This window comes from Salvelinus alpinus, chromosome 2 (genome assembly GCF_045679555.1).
Source record: "Salvelinus alpinus chromosome 2, SLU_Salpinus.1, whole genome shotgun sequence".
Lineage (NCBI taxonomy): Eukaryota > Metazoa > Chordata > Actinopteri > Salmoniformes > Salmonidae > Salvelinus > Salvelinus alpinus.
The window spans coordinates 64,588,738-64,609,256 of NC_092087.1; the positions used below are offsets into that span (position 1 = coordinate 64,588,738).

Consider the following 20,519-nt stretch of genomic DNA (forward strand, 5'->3'; position numbering starts at 1 on the left):
TTGTTTTCGATAATCATCGCGCCTGCCCACATTCGCACATCTGTATACAATCTGGATAAACCGAGATTAATAATTGATTAAACGATAGCATGAAAAATATCGTTTGATGAGAAAGATCAATTGAAACCATTGCAAACTCAATGTGCCTAGTCACATTACCTCCAAACATATCTACCTCCGTCACTCCAGTATCCCTGCACATGTACATATAGTATTGGAACTGATTTTTTTTTAAATCCGTATTTAGTATGCTTACTTAATTACATGGTGTATTTTTTTTTATTATTTCTCTTGTGCTTTTTACTAGTAATACATTGTTCTGGATTATTGCGTTGTTGGGTTGAGTTTGCAAGAAAGGCATTTCACTGTACTTGTGCATGTGATGTTAAAACATGAAATTTACAACATACCAACGATGCATGTGAACTAGTGCTAGTTTTGTGCGCACGCGGTGAGGTCGCAGACTTGACTAACAGAGCCCAGAGAAAACATAATGGAAAGCATTCATCTTTTTGTGGAGACTTCCCAAAGCAGACACCTCCACTAACTAACTGGGTGGAGCAGTTCATGGTATAGTAAGTATTCCCAATGTTCAAAATACACATCTACATCTTGGCAGAAATTATTCCATAGGTTTAATAGGCTTAAAAATACATATAACCACTAAAATATCAGACAGAAAAACATTAGGCTTTCTTATTTTATATTTTTTAATATAATTTTTTATTTTATTTCTATAGCTCATCAGTCAATCAATGTATCCCTTTACGAGTTAAAATGTTTAATATGTAACATGTCCAAATATAGCAGTTGTACAGGCGAAATTAAGCAATTTTATTTTACAGTATTTACATGAAACAAAAGCAATATGGAAAGAAACCAAGTGAGAAGATCCTTATACTTCATCATACCGTCTAAAATTTTGGAGAAAAAAAAACAGGCTTCCTATGGCTCATCAGTCAATCAATTTAGCCCATCGTGAGTTAAAATGTTTAATATGTAACATGTTCGAATATTAGCAGTTGTACAGGCACAATGAAGCAATTTTATTTTACTGTATTTACATGACACAAAAGCAATATGGAAAGAAACCAAGTCAGAAAATCCTTGTACTTCATCATACCCTCCTTTAGTTGTATAAGCTACATGGAGTCAGCAAGGGACATTTAGTGTTACGTGTTCAATTTGGCCCCACACTATGAACAATGCAATTTAGCAAACATTCAACATTCAACTCATTGGCCACCATAAGGAAAAGGATTCTAAGATGGTACAACTGCCCAGTCTCTTCAGTTTGAATGCAGTTTTAACAATAGCTTGGCGTGTATGTAAAAAATAAACCTTATATTGCCTGGTTAAATGTCTGAGTTTACATCTAAAGTGTGTAGTATGATGTATTCTAATGCACTCGTGCAGATACTTTGTTATAAGCACAACTTAACCATACCTTAAATGTAAGAATAAAGTGTTTTACTGTGTACACCTATGTGCAAATTTCACAACCAGTGCATATCTGAGTATTGACAACTTTCTATGGGGTTTGAATTAAAGTGTGGGAAAATAAAATGACATTGCATATGGCTTCATATCAAAATGAGTCTAACATATTAAAAAAAGGCAACGCATGATCAAAATGAACAGACACTTTGCTCTTTGACATCCTACCACTGTTTTGTAAAATTACATTAGTTGACAAGCCCTTAAAAGTAGTACCCCACATTGATTAGGCAACAACTCTTTATATCTCTCAAGTTGGGGGGCAACTGTACAAAATATATGCAGCATGGTTATCTACATGACATACTTATAGTGTACAACCTCAATATTCTATTTACATTAATTACAAACACATCGGTCAAGCACTTGTTAGGTAAGGATGCATGCTCTCAGAAGTTGGTCAATACTGAAATAGTGTGATATCCAGGAATGTGGGTTTGTGTTACTATAAATGTCGACTTTCAATTCAAATCATAAGGTTCAATTAAAAACCGGACACATCCAAGGTCGCTTGCTCGATGAATGGTCCGATTGCAACTCCTTGGTCTCAGATGCAGAGTTAGACATGTCCTCCTCATCATAGTCTGTTCCCATCAGGGATGGGGTCAGTTCCATAGTTTAATTTCAGGACATGAATTCCAATTTATGAATAGAAAAATAAACCTAATTGCAATTTTCAATGAATGAATTTCATTCAGATTTATAACCTCTTAAAATGTAACTGAAACCAATCCTGGGCCATGTTCATTAAGGCATACAATGGAAAAATGTTTTGCAACTGACAATGAAACTAAGGTTTCTTATTGGACAGGTTCAGACTGTACATCCCTGTATCACTCCGTTTCAGAAAGTGTTATGCCTACTGAACCATACCCTGGTTCCCAGAGTGCAGGGTGGTTAGTAACTGTTCTCGTGTCCAGCCAGGATGTATAGGTTGCTGTGTGCTGTAGGGTTGTCTGTAGGTCTGCTCTCCAGCACCACAACCCTGCAATCAAAGGTACAACAGGGGTATATTCAGTGATGTGAAATGTTCTGAATGTTGCAGATAGAAATAAAATGAACTGCATGAATACGATATAGCAATCTTCTGAGATGCGACTGCAAAAAATAAGATCTGGAACACCACCATAGCTATTACAGGCAATAATCGAGGCACTTAAAAATATATTTACCTTGCATATTTTTATTTATTAATTTGACAGCACATTCAGAAATGAGGGAGATATGTGTAGAGGAACAGATAGATGAAAAGGACAGAGGGGATTCGTACCCATGTTAGCAGAGGTCTCAAAACGAATTTGTATCCACAACACTAAACACAGAGTTCCCCAAATGGTGGTGATTTTATTTACAAGTTTTCTGAGCAAAAATAAAATATTTATTTTATTTAAAATGTGTTATTATTTTATTGTCGGACATAAAATACTGTAAAAACACCAGCAAATCAGCTCCAAGTGATTTTAATTTTGGAAATCTGTTCCAAAGTATTCCCACGCATAATAGAGAGACATACAGTATGTGATCGTATACAAATGTAGGCAAGGTTTGACATGATTATGTTTTAGTCACATATTCTATCCGTTTGGGCTTCTTGCGGTCAATTTGCAGTTCACAAATTCTTTCTGATTATGTTCTGGGCCCCCTGACCATCCAACACCCCCCCCCCCCCCCCCCCCCCCTGTCCTGAGGCTGAATCTAGTTGATGATCCCTGCTAAACGGATTTAGCCTCAATCTAAAAATGGATTTCTCACCTGTCTGATCCTAGGAGTCGGAATATCCTGGTGTTGTCGGAAATCTCCTGTGTAATCTGGTGGGAATATGGACAGGATCTAATATTCACGTCATCGCAGTCATTATCATAGTCATCATATTACAACAACAATAAACAGTTCAAATACTATTGTTATATACAGTTATTGCATCAGCCGGGGCATTGACACAACTTGCCTCATTAGATTTGAAACTCCGTCCTTGCATGCCATGTCTCCAGAAAGCCAGAACACTGTCTTGAAGGCAGACTGTGGAAAAGATGGATGTTTAACATACCATATGAAAATTGTTATTATTTTACCAGAACGTCATTCATCATAACATGACTGTGATACTCTGCTCTCCATTCTATAGCTGTTGATACATGTGTGTGTGTGTGTGTGTGTGTGTGTGTGTGTGTGTGTGTGTGTGTGTGTGTGTGTGTGTGTGTGTGTGTGTGTGTGTGTGTGTGTGTGTGTGTGTGTGTGTTGGCTAAACTCTAGCAAAGGGGTCAAGGGCGATTACCTATCGACTCAATCTGGAAATTAAATGTCAGCTCAGCTGAAAGCTTTCTACTGGACTTCAGCCTCCCCTGCAGATTCACAATCTTAATGGACCCTGAGGAGTTAAACAATGATGCTATTACAAGAAACTGAAGACATCCAGGCACAAAATGGCTGCCGTTCACCCAGGCAGGGTGCAACACATTGGTGGCTATTGAGGTGAGTTTCCCTCCATCTCATTTAAAGGACTGCTCAGTGATAAAACATGATACACTGTTAATATGTCATAATGTTATTAGAAATGCATACAATGAACGTACAATTCATGTATAATCTACATAGATAATATTACAATGCAAATCAGATTTTTGGATAGCCAAGACATGCTGCTAGACTCACGATCCAGGCAGACAAGAATAGTGTCTCTTTCCAGTTGAGTCACATGGATAACACAGGTCTGTGGAGTGTCTAGGAGGAGATAAAACATAAAAACGTCAACTAACCATTTAATCTGTTGCTTTATTAGCGTCAAACATTTTCCATTATGAATGGAATCAAATAGAACTATATTTTCTCTAGAGTTGTGTCAAGGCTATCTATGTCAATGAGGAGTCAAGGTCAGTCTTTGAATGAGACCTTACCGGACTCTTTGAGCCAGGGGCAAGCGGTGTTGGGATCCAGCGTCTCAAAGCGTACCACCTGGTTGAGCTCCGTGCCCTTGCTGACGCCCATACAGATGAGGGGGTACTGGTGCTCGGGCACCACAAGCATCTCAAACACCTCCATCGGGCAGGGCAGGGGAAAGTCAATGTTCTTAGGAAGACAGGGTTAGCATTAGCTATGTCAATGTTAGAAAGAGGGTTAGCATTATCACCATGCTACATTGGTCTAGACTCTAGCATGTTAGCATGCTAATCTCATATTCAATGTTCTTGGGAGTAGAGGAGAGTTAGCATTAGGCATGTAGACGGGTGGGGTGTTTACCAACAAAACCGATGCGTGCGTACGCAAACACAAAGTAAAAACAGACGGGGTTGGTTTAAAATCAAAGTATTATTAACAACATGTACAATATACAGTTGAAGTCAGAAGGTTAAATACACTTAGGTTGGAGTCATTAAAACTCGTTTTTCAAACACTCCACAAATGTCTTGTTAACAAACTAAAGGTTTGGCAAGTCGGTTAGGACATCTACTTTGTGCATGACACAAGTCATTTTTCTAACAATTGTTTACAGACAGATTATTTCACTTATAATTCATTGTATCACAATTCCAGTGGGTCAGAAGTTTACATACACTAAGTTGACTGTGTCTTTAAACAGCTGGGAAAATTCCAGAAAATGATGTCATGGCTTTAGAAGCTTCTGATAGGCTAATTGACATCAAAACACCTGAGTGACCCCCTTCTGTCAAGAGATTTTTAAAAAGTTTTAGAGTTAATTTCGTGGTGCAGTTTTAATGCAAGTTTGCTGCAATTCTATACATTTGCAATGGCGTGGAAAGAAGATTTTGCAGTTTTAAAACAAATTTCCTACAATTCTACTAATTTTGTCATGGGGTGGAGAAGAAAATTGGTTGTTTTACAGTTAATTTCCTGCAATTCTACACATTTTTCAATATGGTGGAGAGAAATGTTTGCAGTTTTTAATATGATTAAGTGAGACTTACAAAATCAATGGGTCCCCCGACCGGTATTTCGATCACGATAACAAGTTTAGTAGCTTGCTGCTAAACTAACTTTAGCAATCGAAAAATGTGTTTGCTGACATGGGCTAATTGACTGACTATCAGTGACTGACATAAGAGGAGAAACTGCTGATGCACAATCAAATTTAGAAATTGCACCTGGTCAATTCTACAATCCTGACTGACCTAAAAACTCCCTGGTCTAGACTCTAGCATGCTAATCTAAAATTGTGTTCTTGGGAGGAGACGGCTAGAGTTAGCATTAGCTTGTAGATTACAAAGTAAGGGTAGCCCAGTCTATGTTGGCATGATTATCTCAAACCCGAACACCTCCATGGGCATGGCAGAGGAAAGTTAATGTTCTTAGGAGAGGACAGGGTAAGCGTTAGCTCGTCGGTTACAAAGCAAGGGTAGCTTAGTTTATGTTGGCGGGTTAGCATGCTTATCTGAAACACAAATACCTCCAGTGCCAGTGGGCAGGGGGAAGTCAGTGTGTTTAGGAAGAGGGAAGTGTGTTGCCATTAGCATGTAGGCTACAAAGTAAAGGGATGTCTCTTAGTATATCTCAAACACTTCCATTTGACAGGAGAGTTAGCGGAAGGTTGTGGATTATCTTCCCCGGAGGCTCTTAGCATAGCTACCATCAATGCTTTATTGTTTTGGTTGAAACCTCATATAGCTATGACATGGGCTGTCAGCACTCCTCAAAGGTTTGGAGAGTCAACCGTGAGCCTGGCAAACACAAAGAGATGGCTAAATAAATGCACACAGATGCAAAAATTCTTACCTTGATAAGCATGAACTTCTGCATGGGCTCCACCCATTCCAACATGACCACACTGGATTGGAAGGCCCCACACAAGTACTTGTGGCCTGTGTAAGGGTTTCTCACTAAGGGGGAATAGTTGGTAGTCAGCCGGTTTTGTCAATCATACTAAGCTGTGACCACAATAATGTATTTCAAAGACCTTTCTACTATTGGTACTCAGATGAAGAGGTTGTTGTCATAATTGGTTATAAGGGGAATGGAGAAGTATTGTGTTTATTACATGTAGTGAAGTGATGCATCTAAGAAACACAGTAGTGTAGCAACTACTCTCAATCTTGTAGCAAGATGACGTAGCAACTTGTGGGAAAGTAAGGGGTTGGATGTGGAAAGAGGGGAAAACTGAGGGGGAGAGAAAAAGAGAATGTCCATGTCTACTCACCCACACAACACTTCTGACATCCCTTGGTGTCGGGAATCTTATTGGAGATGGAAAATTTCCTAAAAACCACAATAACAAGGAATTTAGTCAGAAAAGTGGGACTCTTCCCACAGAAAACTCCTACACACAGAGACATCGCCATCTTCTTACCTTGGAATGATTTTGTCTGGGAGCCGGTGGGTGGGGATGGCCATTGGCAGCTTCTGCATCTGTCGAGCATGCTCGTACAGACCCGCCAGATTGTGACAGTATAGCTGCGAAGCTTTTCCTGCCAAAACACACAACGAACACACCTTTTGAATGCTTTGAATGCAATTATATCTTTGATTTTCACGCAAACAGTACAGTGTCTAACTGCTTGTATATCTGAAGCAAGTATTGACAAGTACTATTTACGATTTATATTTACGAGTGCATATTTAATGATAAAATAAGACTAATGCGCTTGATGACATATTGCTGCTTATGGTTTATGTTTTTAATGTCTGTCACTGTCATTGGGGAGGCAGGAAGCCTAGCGGTTAGAGCGTTGGGCCAGTAACCGAAAGGTTGCTGGATCGAATCCCCGAGCTGACAAGGTAAAAATCTGTTGTTCTGCCCCTGAACAAGGCAGTTAACCCACTGTTCCCTGGTAGGCCGTCATTGTAAATAAGAATTTGTTCTTAACTGACTTGCCTAGTTAAATAAAGGTTAAATAAAAAAAACTATTTTAAAAAATGTGTGCGGCTAAAGGTACATTTTATATGATGTGTCTGGAGAATCTATTCTATTAACTACAAATAAAACAAACAACGTAAAACTTTGAGTGTGCACTACAGTTATTTGTTGAGGTATATTAGCAATGTTTGGCAATACAGGTTTCTATGATGAATCCTTACCAGATATGGAGAGCAGACTATTACTCATGACATAAAGCCATGTACACCTCCGGGGAAAGAGCTAGGGGAAAAAAACATGTTTAAGTTTTTAATGGGTGGTACAATGAATCATAATCCGTGTCTTATTGACCAGTTGTGGATCAAACCTCAAATCCTTTACTTGCGTCACAAAGAAGGAACCATTCAAATTGAACTATAACCTGTAGTATGATGCGATAAGAGAATATTTTCCTCCTTCACATAAATACATTGATTATGTTTTACACATTACACTGTAAAAACATTGGAAGCAGTTAGAACAATTTTAATTTACTGACAAAAAGATAATACAAATGAAATAATGAGACACTGACCTGTTCCATGGAGGAGTCATGTAGTTCGTTGAGATTTAGAGTGTAAATGCCCTCTTCGGCGCCGAATAGCAGGTATTGGTCTAAAACAGAGAATGAAACGATTAAGTATTATAGCAGAGAGAGACTGGCAAACTTGGATAATACACACATTGCTTAGCACACTGCCTAAGAAGGAAACTACTAATAGTAGCACACGCAAACTGCAAATAAGACATGGGGTAAGACTAAAATCAAGTTAGCTTCGACTCCTGCTCTAGGCTTCTCCAAGCCTTTCTCGAACAAGAATACGGTGGGACGACTGGTAGCGTGAGACTGAAAAATAAAGTTATCAAATGCTTCAATTCAATCAATTGCAGATAAAGGTAAATCGCACAGCGGGTTCGGTCAAAATATGAACCGCACTCTGTCTGTCACACCCTGCACACCCTTTGCGGACATTGTCATTGAACACTGACACGAAACCACATCTGTCCTTAAAACACAGCATAAATACAGTTTCCTGTTATCTGCAATTGATGGAATCAGGGTCCATGGCAGTTAGACAGAAATGAATTGGCACGAGGCCCACCTCTCGTGTCGGGGTTGATCCAAGACGCCGCACAGTGGATCTTTAGAGGGCAGCCATTGAAGACTTTGGAGAAACAGGCTCCCATCTGTCCAGCGAAAATAGAAAACAAAATGTAGAGGATTGTAGGTGTTTAGTTATAGTTGATCAATATAGAGCATATCACAATGTAGAGTACCTGGAAAAGCCCTTTATAAAATTCAGTACAATATAATAAATCGCTTATTTTGAAACAAAGTTGTGGCAGGATCTCTAGCTCGAGAGTCGCGGTAATTACAAATGTGTTATGAACTCAACACTACTACTTTTAGGTTGCTAATGACTGAATTACAATTCACATAAATTATTTAGATAATGAATGTGTAATCAACACATTTGTGCTTTTGTTTCTATATCTTAGTGCTCATTTGCTTTTTCCTACAGTGCAGAGTTATAGTTTTCTACTTGACAATGCGTGTGTGTAAGAGCAGGTAAGGGGTGTTAAGACTTACGTGGACTTTTGGCGTAGGGGGAAGGCCATTACTGATTGGTTTCTGAGGAAACAGGAAATTACATCATCATACCAAGGTCAGCGTAGAATGATTAACAATCATAGTTCAAATATACTGTATATTATACTGTAATATTGTGAAATATAAAAATGATATGTGGATCTTATAGAGTTCCATTTAACTATGCGTTAACAATGTTATCATTCTGTCTTTATCAGTGCTGTAATAACTTGGGAATGACACGGTAACACTTTGAACGCACTGTAAGTGATCTTTAATTCATGAGTCGTTGCTTATTAATGAGTAACTAATGAGGTAAACATAGAATAAATGCTATTTTTTCAGAGCTCTGGGTGCGAATAAAAATCCACTTCTAAGAAGAACGAGAAGATGTATGTTTAGTCATAATGTAAAATTGCATAATTATATATGTTGCAATGAAAATGTAAGCCTGTTATCAAAGCTGTTCGAACATGTTAATGAATTAATCACCATTTACATAAATTATTCTCCAAATAACTTACTTTCAGGTAACACGTAGTCAAATTAGTGTGTAAAAATGTGAAAAGGTCAGAAACTGTCTAAATAACACTTTCTATGAACCAGCACTGTGTGTAATTCATTATGCAAAAATGCATTATGTATATAATGAACACCTCACTATAGGTATTAATGAATTAATGACAGCCATGACCACTTATCAATATAATGCACTTTACTACCTGTATGTTTAAAACAATGCTTACAGGAAGTCTTATAACGCACTATGGATTTGACAAAATCCACTTTAAGTGCATTATACACAAGTTATTCACAGAAAGATTTGCCACCAATTTTTACGCACAGCTTCTGACCAAGGCTACATTACTATGGTGTTACCGGAATCTCTTTCCTGTCCTTCCTCGTGGTGACGCTAGGTGGCATAGTAGACTGCTTCTCGGCACCACCAGCATCCCCGCTCACTTCTGACGAGCTGAACCCATTGCCTGTTGGGAGGGAAATTAATTATGGATTCATTTTTAAATATTACATGATTTATTTAAACGATTCCCTGATAGCCACAATCTGAATGGTGCTGTGGAGAGTGAAAAGGAAGCAAGAGAAAAATGTGGCTCTGTGGGAACTGAGCAATTCCAACAATTGTGCTGAAACAAGACACTGATACGACTAAGATCGCCACGGTGACTAAACTAAGACTTTGTCTCAATAGTCTAAAGTGGCGTCCTCGTCTCTTCTCCTTGACATATCTGAAAACATCAGGACAGGCGAATGCAATAGGATGGAATAGCCCAGGTACTAGTCCAGTTCTTTCACGTCAAGTGCAAACGAAGGAAAGCTGATGAGGGGAGGAAAACTAGTGCGATGCACACGTGAGGGACAGTGAGCTTCGTTTGAACGTTTGCCCCTGCCACCAGACTATTCGAAGCAGACAGGATGTGGAAACTGAGGAAGTTTGTGTGAGTGTGTGTGTACTGGAAGGTGACTCATGTGGCAGAGTGGGTGTGTGACATTATCGCAACACCAGTCACACCACTGCTCCTAATTAAACGGGCTATAAATAATAGCTGGGGCACACACATACACACAGGGTCCACTTTGGAAAAGCTGACTGGCTAAGAGAGGGAGGAAGTGGGGTGGAGCTTCTTGAGTTTAGTAGAGTGGGTGGATAGATGTTGGCAGGGTTGGAAGGAGAGATCCCTGAAAACAGTGGTAGCTTTTATCTCAGCATCATCAGACGTATTGTCTAAGTGGTCCAGGTTGGGTATTGTGGTTGGTATTGTGATGAGTTGAATTGAAGTGACTGACTGATTCATTAATTTATTAATTGACTCATTCACCCACCGACCCATTCATTCATTCATTCAAGGGGACCACAGCTTTGGTTCTCCAATTAAGTGCAGGGGAGATAAGAAAACGAGCATTAATGCATTTCTGACATAGGGGATACCACCACTCCCAGAATGCACCCATTCAGTTTGTGAGCATGCCTGAAGACTACGTTACCTACCTAAGCTAAGCTGCCTGTGTGGGGGGTGTCTGGGGGGCGGCGGCCTGGGCGGAACATGGGTGGCAGAGCGGGCGGGGCTCTCGGCGGCCGGACACCGCTTTATGGTCCCCCCAATGTCGTCATGGTCACCGGGGGAGCCGTAGAGACCGGGGGAGCCATGGTGAGCAGGGGAGCCATGGTGAGCGTGGGAGTTGGCACTATCCTGTGGAATGGGGATGGGCTGAGAGCAAAAGACAAAACAGAGTTCTGGAAAATTCCCATTTAATGGAGGAAGTCAACTGAATTTAAACAAATTACGTTTGTAAAAAAAATTAAAAATCATAAGTTGAAATTGATGTGACCCACAACGCTACATGATCGGCATAAAAGCACACACGTCAACATGTAATCATCATCATTGTATGTAAAGTATTATGCTCTACTGCACACAATAGGGCTATAGGATATATGAACAAGTGTTGTGCTATGTTCAATTTAAAGCGGTGCCAAAAAAATGATTCCTGTGTGTACACTGTAGAAAAGAGATCATCTTACAGGTTGATCTGTGAGGAAACACTACGCTCTCAGTCTCATACGTTGGACAAGGAGTCATTTGAAGAACACATACCTTGACGTTGGGAGGCGGTGGTGGAGGCTCTTTGGGCCGCAATGTGGAGCCCTTGGCACTAAGAGAGAGAGAGGGCATAACTATTAGAACAAATTATTCTACTAACAGTTATACCTTTGTGTACAGTGTATAAGAACACCTTCCTAATATTGAGTTGCACCACCCCTCTTTTTGCCCTCAGAACAGCCTCAATTCGTCAGGGCATGGACTCTACAAGGCGTCAAAAGCATTCCACAAGGATGCTGGCCCATGTTGACTACAATGCATCCCACAGGAGTCAAGGTGGGTGGATGTCCTTTGGGTGGTGGACCATTCTTGATACACATGGGAAACTGTTGAGCGTTGCAGATCTTGACACACACCGGTTGGCCTGGCACCTACTACCATACCCCGTTCACAGGCACTTCAATATTTTGTCTTGCCCATTCACCCTCTGAATGGCACACATACACAATGTCTCAAGGCTTAAAAATCCTTCTTTAACCTGTCTCCTCCCCTTCATCTACACCGATTGAAGTGGATTTAACAAGTGACATCAATAAGGGATCATAGCTTTCACCTGGATTCAGTCTGTCATGGAGAAAGCAGGTGTTCATACACTCAGTGTATATCCTGGGTCACGTTCATTAGGCACTATTAGGCATTATTAAGCATCAAATGGAAGAAAACAGAGTAAATAAAAGATGGACTATCTGGACTTGTCCAATAAGAAACGCTTAATGGACATGAACCTGGCCCCTAGCAGAGTAGACAGTTCCAATCATTTGCATAACGAAACATTCATAACAACAGTTTACAGATGAAATGTTAAGAGGCCAGTTAATAAGTTGAAAGGGGTTGAAGACAGTGGGACTTACTGTTGCATTTCATCATCATGGTCACCACCATCATCATCATCTAAATGAGTCTCGTGTCCCCTAAGGGAGAAGAAGAGGGATGTACATTTCAATTCAATACAACTTTATTAATGCCTTTGTAATTGCCCCTCTGGGATTAATACAATACAATTATTTGTAGTTGTATTGAATAGGTACAGAGAGGCATTTCTCAATCGTGGCCAGAATCAGCTGAGCGCTCCCTTCTAAGGGCTTTGGAGAGACGAGGAAAGATCCACCCCATAACAACAATCCTATTGAACAGCATTTCAGCAGTGGGAAACATGCTCTTCTCCTGTCCAATGTAGGAAAATTGTTAGTAGGCTCCCCGTGTCCAAAACATTTCAACAGTGAAATGTGATACTAAGCACCATTATCCATTTCAATGTGAGGTCTACCTTAAGGTGTCTTCCATGCTTCCCAACCGAAACCGATCAGAAGAGTTTGTGCATATATTATGACGACATTTTGTGAGGTTTTTGTTCGTTTTGGACTTCGCTGAGGGATTTTTCGGGCACACAGTTTTTTTTCTTGAAGTTGGTAGCCGAAGTCTACGCCCCTTCATCAGTGATTGTTTAACAGTAGGGATTCCTCAATTAAAGTCTTTGTCATTCAACGAAGCGACTCGTTTTCATGCAATTTTGTTGTTGTTCAAAAATACTGCACCAAACATCTTAGTTAGATGTAAAATTGCACGACTAAGATCTCCTCTGCAAAAATGTCAAAATTAATGATATTTCTGGAGTTCTTTTTGATTAATTCGGTCTATTTTGAGGAAGTGTATACTGGCTATGGCATCTCAAAATGAACAAAATTACTATTTCTGCTTTTTTCAGTTTTTTTCAAGCAGAGGTCTTTTAAGGGAGTATGCGAGCACACTCATTCGGTTCGCCTAGCCAACTTTGGATAGCCGCCAGCAGCTGACGCCTTTATTAGTGAACCGGCCAACATTTGAGAGTGCCCTGCTTCTGTAAGTGCCATTTCATCAACAAAGATGAAAGTAGAGAAGACATCCGAAACAGTCATTGCCTTATTTTGAACCGAGTCTAGCTATCCATTTGTGCTGTCTTGCCAAACGTCACGTGTGGCAAGACAGCCAACATAGGAGTTGGCGACACAGCACAAACCGATCTGGGATCAGGCTAGCTGACCTGCTCGTCACTTGTGTATTGGAAATCAGTGTGCAGGTATCTTTCCTGCACAAGGTGTATTTTTTTTTACCCTAACGCTGAGAATTAATGCATGCCAGCGGGACACCACCCTAGCCGCCGAGAGACAAAGACTACAATAAACAATAGCGGACATCCCGACGGTTTTCAGCCCCGGCTGCGCTATAACTGGCCATACGGCTTTAACGCCTTAGCAAGGGTGAGAAATCCCCCCCGGTCTTCGCGGGAGTGGTTCTAAAGCAAATTAGTCGTCCATATCACTCGGACAAGCACAGAGGCAGAAGGTTAGGTCACATTAAATATTGAGTATTGCAAGAGCAAGAGCAAGAGGCTCAAGAGAGAGGGGTGGGGGGAGGGAGAGCGAGAGAGAGAAAAAGTGGGGGAAGGAGAAAGAGAGAGGGAAGCAGAGTGAGAAAGCGAGGGAGAGAGGCTAAAGATGAGAAAAATATATGAGGGGAAAGGGATGAGAATAAAATAGTTGAGAAAGAGATGACAGAGATAATAATAACTTTTATTTTATAAATTCTTTATTTAACAGGGAAGCCACATTTATTTTTCCAAGTGAGCCCAGTCCAATATAGAGATAGAAATGAGAAGAGAGGATAGGAAAAAAATTGAAAGAGAGAAATAGTTTCAGTGAAAAGAGAGGAAGAGATAGATAGATAGACTGACAGACAGAAAGAGTGTGTGTGTGTGAGAGAGAGAAAGAGGAGTAAAAACTAGAAAAAAGGGGACAGGAAGGAAAGCACAGCTGGGCCTACCTCTGGATTAGCTCCTCCTCCACCGATTTCAGAAGACTCCTGTTGCGAGATAAAGACAGGCGATAAGAGATAAAACAGATAAAAGGAGATAGATTTACATTTGCACACAAGGGGTACTTGCAGGGAGTGGTTGAGGATGAGGGAGACGATTTCCCAAAACACTGTTTTACAAAAAGGCTTTTATTGACTTGAAGTGTAAAGACGGCGCTAGATTGATGTTGATTGTTCAAAGGACGATTTCCCGTCCGTTTTTCGGAAGATGCTGTGAAAGTACCCAACCAACCTCCGCTTTCTTGTCTAAAAATATCAGTGGAGCCATATTCCTTTTTGTAAAAGAACTTTGTTTCTCCAATCTAGATTCTCCATGTCTTGGATTTAAATTATTTAGTGCGACCCGGGGTCGTGCGCTGGGGGCAGTTCCAACAAACAAATTGCCAAGTGATTGTGGAAGAGCCAAAAATAAAAGGCTACTTATGTTTTATGAATTAGCACTCGGCGAAACCTCTCGATAGGTAGAAGGAATGTTGGCTGAACATTAAAAAACAAACAAACATCAAAGCTGACAGGGTTCCCTGCTAGTGCACAACAACCTCTCAAACACACTATGCTCAGCAGTTGGCTACTCAATCTTCTATTGGTGGTTCCGATGGCTCAGTTAGTTATGTCATGATGCTTGCAATACAATAGTTGTGGGTTTGATTCCTGCACGGGCCACACCGGGTATAGGTTAACTGTGCGTTGCTTTGGAAGGGTCTGCTAAAATGTATACATCGAAATTATATCATATTAGTAGTATAAGAGAGAACGCTACATTGCTTTGTGTGGAAAGTGCTAGTTACACAGGTTGCAGCTACACTAAATTACCATATTACCATAATTACTATGATTTTTAAAAAATATATATTTTTGGGGGGGTGACCATTTAAACACAATAGAACCACACGTGGATACAGTACAATGGCATTAAAATCATTGAGGATGAGAATAAAAACATTTTCATTGTAGTCCTCTTGAAAGTACTTTTAAAAACAAAATATACACAACAGTGACGAGGCGACTCCGGGATGCTGGCCTTCTAGGCAGAGTTCCTCTGTACAGTGTCTGTGTTCTTTTGCCCATCTTCATTTTTTTTTTTTTATTGGCCAGTCTGAGACATGGCTTTTTCTTTGCAACTCTGCCTTGAAGAACAGCATCCCGGAGTCGCCTCTTCACTGTTGACGTTGAGACTGATGTTTTGCAGGTACTATTTAATGAAGCTGCCAGTTGAGGACTTGTGAGGTGTCTGTTTCTCAAACTAAACACTCTAATGCACTTGTCCTCTTGCTCAGTTGTGCACCGGGGCCTCCCACTCCTCTTTTGACTCTGGTTAGAGTCAGTTTGCTCTGTTCTGTGAAAGGAGTAGTACACAGTGTTGTACGAGATCTTCAGTTTCTTGGCAATTTCTCGCATGGAATAGCCTTCATTTCTCAGAACAAGAATAGACTGACGAATTTCAGAAGAAAGTTATTTGTTTCTGGCCATTTTGAGTGTGTAATCAAACCCACAAATGCTGATGCTCCAGATACTCAACTAGTCTAAAGGCCAGGTATATTGCTTCTTTAATCAGAACAAAAGTTTTCAGCTGTGCTAACATAATTGCAAAAGGGTTTTCTAATGATCAATTAGCCTTTTAAAGTGATAAACTTGGATTAGCTAACACAACGTACCATTGGAACACAGGAGTGATAGTTGCTGATAATTGGCCTCTGTACGCCTATGTACAGTTGAAGTCGGAAGTTTACATACACCTTAGCCAAATACACTTACTCAGTTTTTCCTGACATTTAATCCTAGTAAAAATTCCCTGTTTTAGGTCAGTTAGGATTACCACTTTATTTTAAGAATGTGAAATGTCAGAATAATAGTAGTGAGAATGATTTATTTCAGATTTTATTTCTTTCATCACATTCCCAGTGGGTCAGAAGTTTACATACACTCAATTAGTATTTGGTAGCATTGCCTTTAAATTGTTTAACTTGGGTCAAACGTTTTGGGTAGCCTTCTACAAGCTTACCACAATCAGTTTGGTGAATGTTGGCCCATTCCTCCTGACAGAGCTGCTGTAACTGAGTCAGGTATGTAGGCCTCCTTGCTCGCACACGCTTTTTCAGTTCTGCCCACACATTTTCTATAGGATTGAGGTCCGGGCTTTGTGATGGCCACTCCAATACCTTGACTTTGTTGTCCTTATGCCATTTTGCAACAACTTTGGAAGTATGCTTGGGGTCATTGTCCATTTGGAAGATCCATTTGCGACCAAGCTTTAACTTCCTGACTGATGTCTTGAGATGTTGCTTCAATATATACACATAATTTTCATACCTCATGATGCCATCTATTTTGTGAAGTGCACCAGTCCCTCCTGCAGCAAAGCACCCCCACAACATGATGCTGCCACCCCCGTGCTTCACGGTTGGGATGGCTTTCGACCTTCGTCTCTCCCGAGCCCGTACGGGAGTTGTAGCGATGAGACAAGATAGTAATTACTAGCGATTGGATACCACGAAAATTGGGGAGAAAATGGGAGAAAAATTTAAAAAATAAAAAAATAGAACTGTTTGGCCATAATGAACACCTTTTTCCTCCAAACATAACGATGTTCATTATGGCCAAACAGTTCTATTTTTTTATTTTTTACATTTTTCTCCCATTTTCTCCCCAATCTTCTTTAACACAGCGCGCCTCCAACCCGGAAGCCAGCCGCACCAATGTGTCGGAGGAAACACCGTGTACCTGGCCCCCTTGGTTAGCGCGCACTGCGCCCGGCCCGCCACAGGAGTCGCTGGAGCGCGATGAGACAAGGATATCCCTACCGGCCAAACCCTCCCTAACCCGGACGACGCTATGCCAATTGTGCGTCGCCCCACGGACCTCCCGGTCGCGGCCGGCTGCTACAGAGCCTGGGCGCGAACCCAGAGACTCTGGTGGCGCAGCTAGCACTGCGATGCAGTGCCCTAGACCACTGCGCCACCCGGGAGGCCCCAAACAGTTCTATTTTTGTTTCATCAGACCAGAGGACATTTCTCCAAAAAAGTACGATCTTTGCCCCCATGTGCAGTTGCAAACCGTAGTCTGGCTTTTTTATGGCGGTTTTGGAGCAGTGGCTTCTTCCTTGCCCAGCAGCTTTTCAGGTTATGTCGATATAGGACTCGTTTTACTGTGGATATAGATACTTTGTACCTGTTTCCTCCAGCATCTTCACAAGGTCCTTTGCGGTTGTTCTGGGATTGATTTGCACTTTTCGCACCAAAGTACGTTCATCTCTAGGAGACAGAATTCGTCTCCTTCCTGAGTGGTATGACGGCTGCGTGGTCCCATGGTGTTTATACTTGTGTACTATTGTTTGTACAGATGAACGTGGTACCTTCAGGCATTTGGAAATTGCTCCCAAGGATGAACCAGACTTGTGGAGGTCTACAATTATTTTTCTGAGGTCTTGGCTGATTTCTTTTGATTTTCCCATGATGTCAAGCAACGAGGCACTGAGTTTGAAGGTAGACCTTGAAATACATCCACAAGTACACCTCCAATTGACTCAAATTTTGTCAATTAGCCTATCAGAAGCTTCTAAAGCCATGACATAATTTTCTGGAATTCTGCTGTTTAAAGGCACAGTTAACTTAGTGTATGTAAAACTTCTGACCCAATGGAATTGTGATACAGTGAACTATAAATTAAATAATCTGTCTGTAAACAATTGTTGGAAAAATTACTTGTGTCATGCACAAAGGAGATATCCTAACCGACTTGGCAAAACTTTAGTATGTTAACAAGAAATTTGTGGAGTGGTTGAAAAACGAGTTTTAATGACTCCAACCTAAGTGTATGTAAACTTCCGACTTCAACTGTAGATATCCCATTAAAAAAAAAATCATCCGTTTCCAGCTACAATAGTCATTTACAATGTCTACAACGTATTTCTGATCAATTTGATATTATTTTAATGGATCATTTGTTTTGCTTTTCTTTCAAAAACAAGGACATTTCTAAGTGACCCCAATCTTTTGAACAGTAGTGTACATCTAAAATACATCTCATCAATAGGGAGGAAAGAGTCAAAGGAATAAAATAGATGACCACGTAACCTTCATTGATCCAATTATACTTTCTTTTAGCCTGTGTCGCTTTAAAGCATTTTGCCCATAAACCATTTCTTAAAGGGATAGTTAACCCAAATAACAAAAGGACACATTGGTTTCCTTACCCTGTAAGCAGTCTATGGATGTCACGTTCTGACCTTAGTTCCTTTTTTATGTCTTTATTTTAGTTTGGTCAGAGCGTGAGTTGGGGTGGGCATTTTATGTTGTTTTTTCTATGTTTTGTTCTGTTGTTCTATTTCTATGTGTTTGGCCTAGTATGGTTCTCAATCAGAGGCAGGTGTCAGTCGTTGTCTCCGATTGGGAGCCATATTTAGGTAGCCTGTTTTCCTTTGTGTTTTGTGGGTGGTTGTTTCCTGTGTCTGTACCATACGGGACTGTTTCGATTTTCGTTTGTTCATTCACTTTGTTATTTTGTATTTTTGTAGTGTTCAGTTTTTATATATTAAAATGGACACTTACCACGCTGCACATTGGTCCGATATTTCTTACTCCTCGTCAGAAGAAGAGGAAAGTCGTTACAATGGACGAGGTATGACAGCAATCCATGATATGGTTTAGTTTCCCTGTCACCGTTTCCACATGCTAACGTTTTACAATTTGTGGGACAAATCCTATTCAAGTCACAGGACCGATATTAGCATTTTTCGTACATCATGTTCAAATCATCCGAAAGTATCTAAAATTGATTGTGAAGCTTAACAAAGTCACTTATAGATGTTTTGAATATGATGCGTGAAAAATGCTATTATCGGTCCCATGACTTGAATGGGATTTGTGCCACAAATGCTAAATAGGATTTGTGCCACAAATGCATTTGGAACAGTCCCAGGGAAACTAAACCAAAGCATGGATTGCTGTCATAAACCAATATGTTATTTTGTCATTTGGGTGACGGTTTAAAGCTGAGATAAACAAAACAGGGTCAGCAGTTTTATCTTAACTCCTTTGCGTAGGGATGGATTTTATATGGTTCGGTACACCATTCCATTCCTCTGCACCAGTGTTAAGGAAAAAGCTTTTTCCAGCCATGCTCCTATAGTGCAGCGGTCTGATATTGGCAACACTGCCTCTGGCTATGAGATGTGATGGCTATGAGAGTCTAATGAAATTTAAAAAACCAGACAAGTAACTGGGGGCAAGGTCATGTAGAACTTAATTATTTTTTTTGTTGATCTGCACCACCCGGAGGTCAACTGGAAGCCACTTCAGTTCCCTGAAATTATTAGGACAAATGTGCATCCTAGGGCTGAGCTTGAGTATAATTCTCATCAGTTGGTTTTGGGCCATTTGAAGTTTGTCCTTCAGATTTTTTTTTATGCCACTGGACCATGAGATACAAGCATAGTCATAGTGGCACTGGATCAGAGATGTTGCCAGGGTCTGCATAGTAGGCTACTGTTTAAGAGAGGATGCTAGTATGTTGCTTTGTGTGGAGAGCGCTAGCTACACAAGTTGTGGCTAAGCTAAATTACCATTTAATGATTATTACTAGCACTGTATAAGAACAGTGGACGCCACATTGCTAAGCTGTGTGTGGAAAGCGCTAGCTTCACATGTTATGGCTAAGCTAAATTACCTACAAATATACTGTATTATTACTAGTACTGTAGAAAGGATGCTACGTTGCTATGTGTGGAAAGCGTTAGCGACACAGGTTGTGGCTAAACTAAATTATCATATTATTACTAGTACTGTTATGTTGCTCTGTGTGGAAAGCCCTAGGATCACAGGTTGTGGCTACGCTAAATGACCAGGTTGTCATATTATTACTAATAATGTATAAGAGTGCCGCATAGCTTTGTGTGGAAAGCTCAAACTTCACAGGTTGTGACTAGGCCCATCTGTTAGTGTAACTGGGAGCGGCACCTCTCGCCTCTGTCTCACTCGTGTGTCACTCCATCTGTCTCAACGCCCCACCGGCCTTCTCAAATCTCCATCTTCCCCTCTTATCCCCCTCCCCTTCATGAATGGCTGTCTCTACAAATAAACAATAAAATACTTAAGGAGAGTGGAAAAGTTTGGAGGGA

General features: G+C 40.5%; 1 protein-coding gene across 3 annotated transcripts in view; it reads right to left on the reverse strand.

Annotated features, from left to right (window-relative positions):
• Positions 1-978: 978 nt before the first annotated feature.
• The window catches only part of map4k3a (mitogen-activated protein kinase kinase kinase kinase 3a), a 90,481-nt gene continuing 70,940 nt past the window's right edge, over positions 979-20,519 (reverse strand). For all 3 annotated transcript variants that reach the window (XM_071350426.1, XM_071350419.1, XM_071350434.1), the window contains 18 exons: positions 14,354-14,392; positions 12,406-12,465; positions 11,549-11,606; positions 10,942-11,161; positions 9,813-9,919; positions 8,934-8,975; positions 8,446-8,530; positions 7,878-7,957; positions 7,525-7,585; positions 6,797-6,914; positions 6,647-6,705; positions 6,226-6,329; positions 4,392-4,563; positions 4,150-4,218; positions 3,773-3,865; positions 3,446-3,516; positions 3,250-3,305; positions 979-2,482 (listed from right to left, as the gene is read on the reverse strand). In XM_071350426.1, the coding sequence (XP_071206527.1) occupies positions 2,395-2,482; positions 3,250-3,305; positions 3,446-3,516; positions 3,773-3,865; positions 4,150-4,218; positions 4,392-4,563; positions 6,226-6,329; positions 6,647-6,705; positions 6,797-6,914; positions 7,525-7,585; positions 7,878-7,957; positions 8,446-8,530; positions 8,934-8,975; positions 9,813-9,919; positions 10,942-11,161; positions 11,549-11,606; positions 12,406-12,465; positions 14,354-14,392 (1,582 nt within the window). In that variant the 3' untranslated portion in view covers positions 979-2,394. The remainder of the gene's footprint in view (positions 2,483-3,249; positions 3,306-3,445; positions 3,517-3,772; positions 3,866-4,149; positions 4,219-4,391; positions 4,564-6,225; positions 6,330-6,646; positions 6,706-6,796; positions 6,915-7,524; positions 7,586-7,877; positions 7,958-8,445; positions 8,531-8,933; positions 8,976-9,812; positions 9,920-10,941; positions 11,162-11,548; positions 11,607-12,405; positions 12,466-14,353; positions 14,393-20,519) is intronic.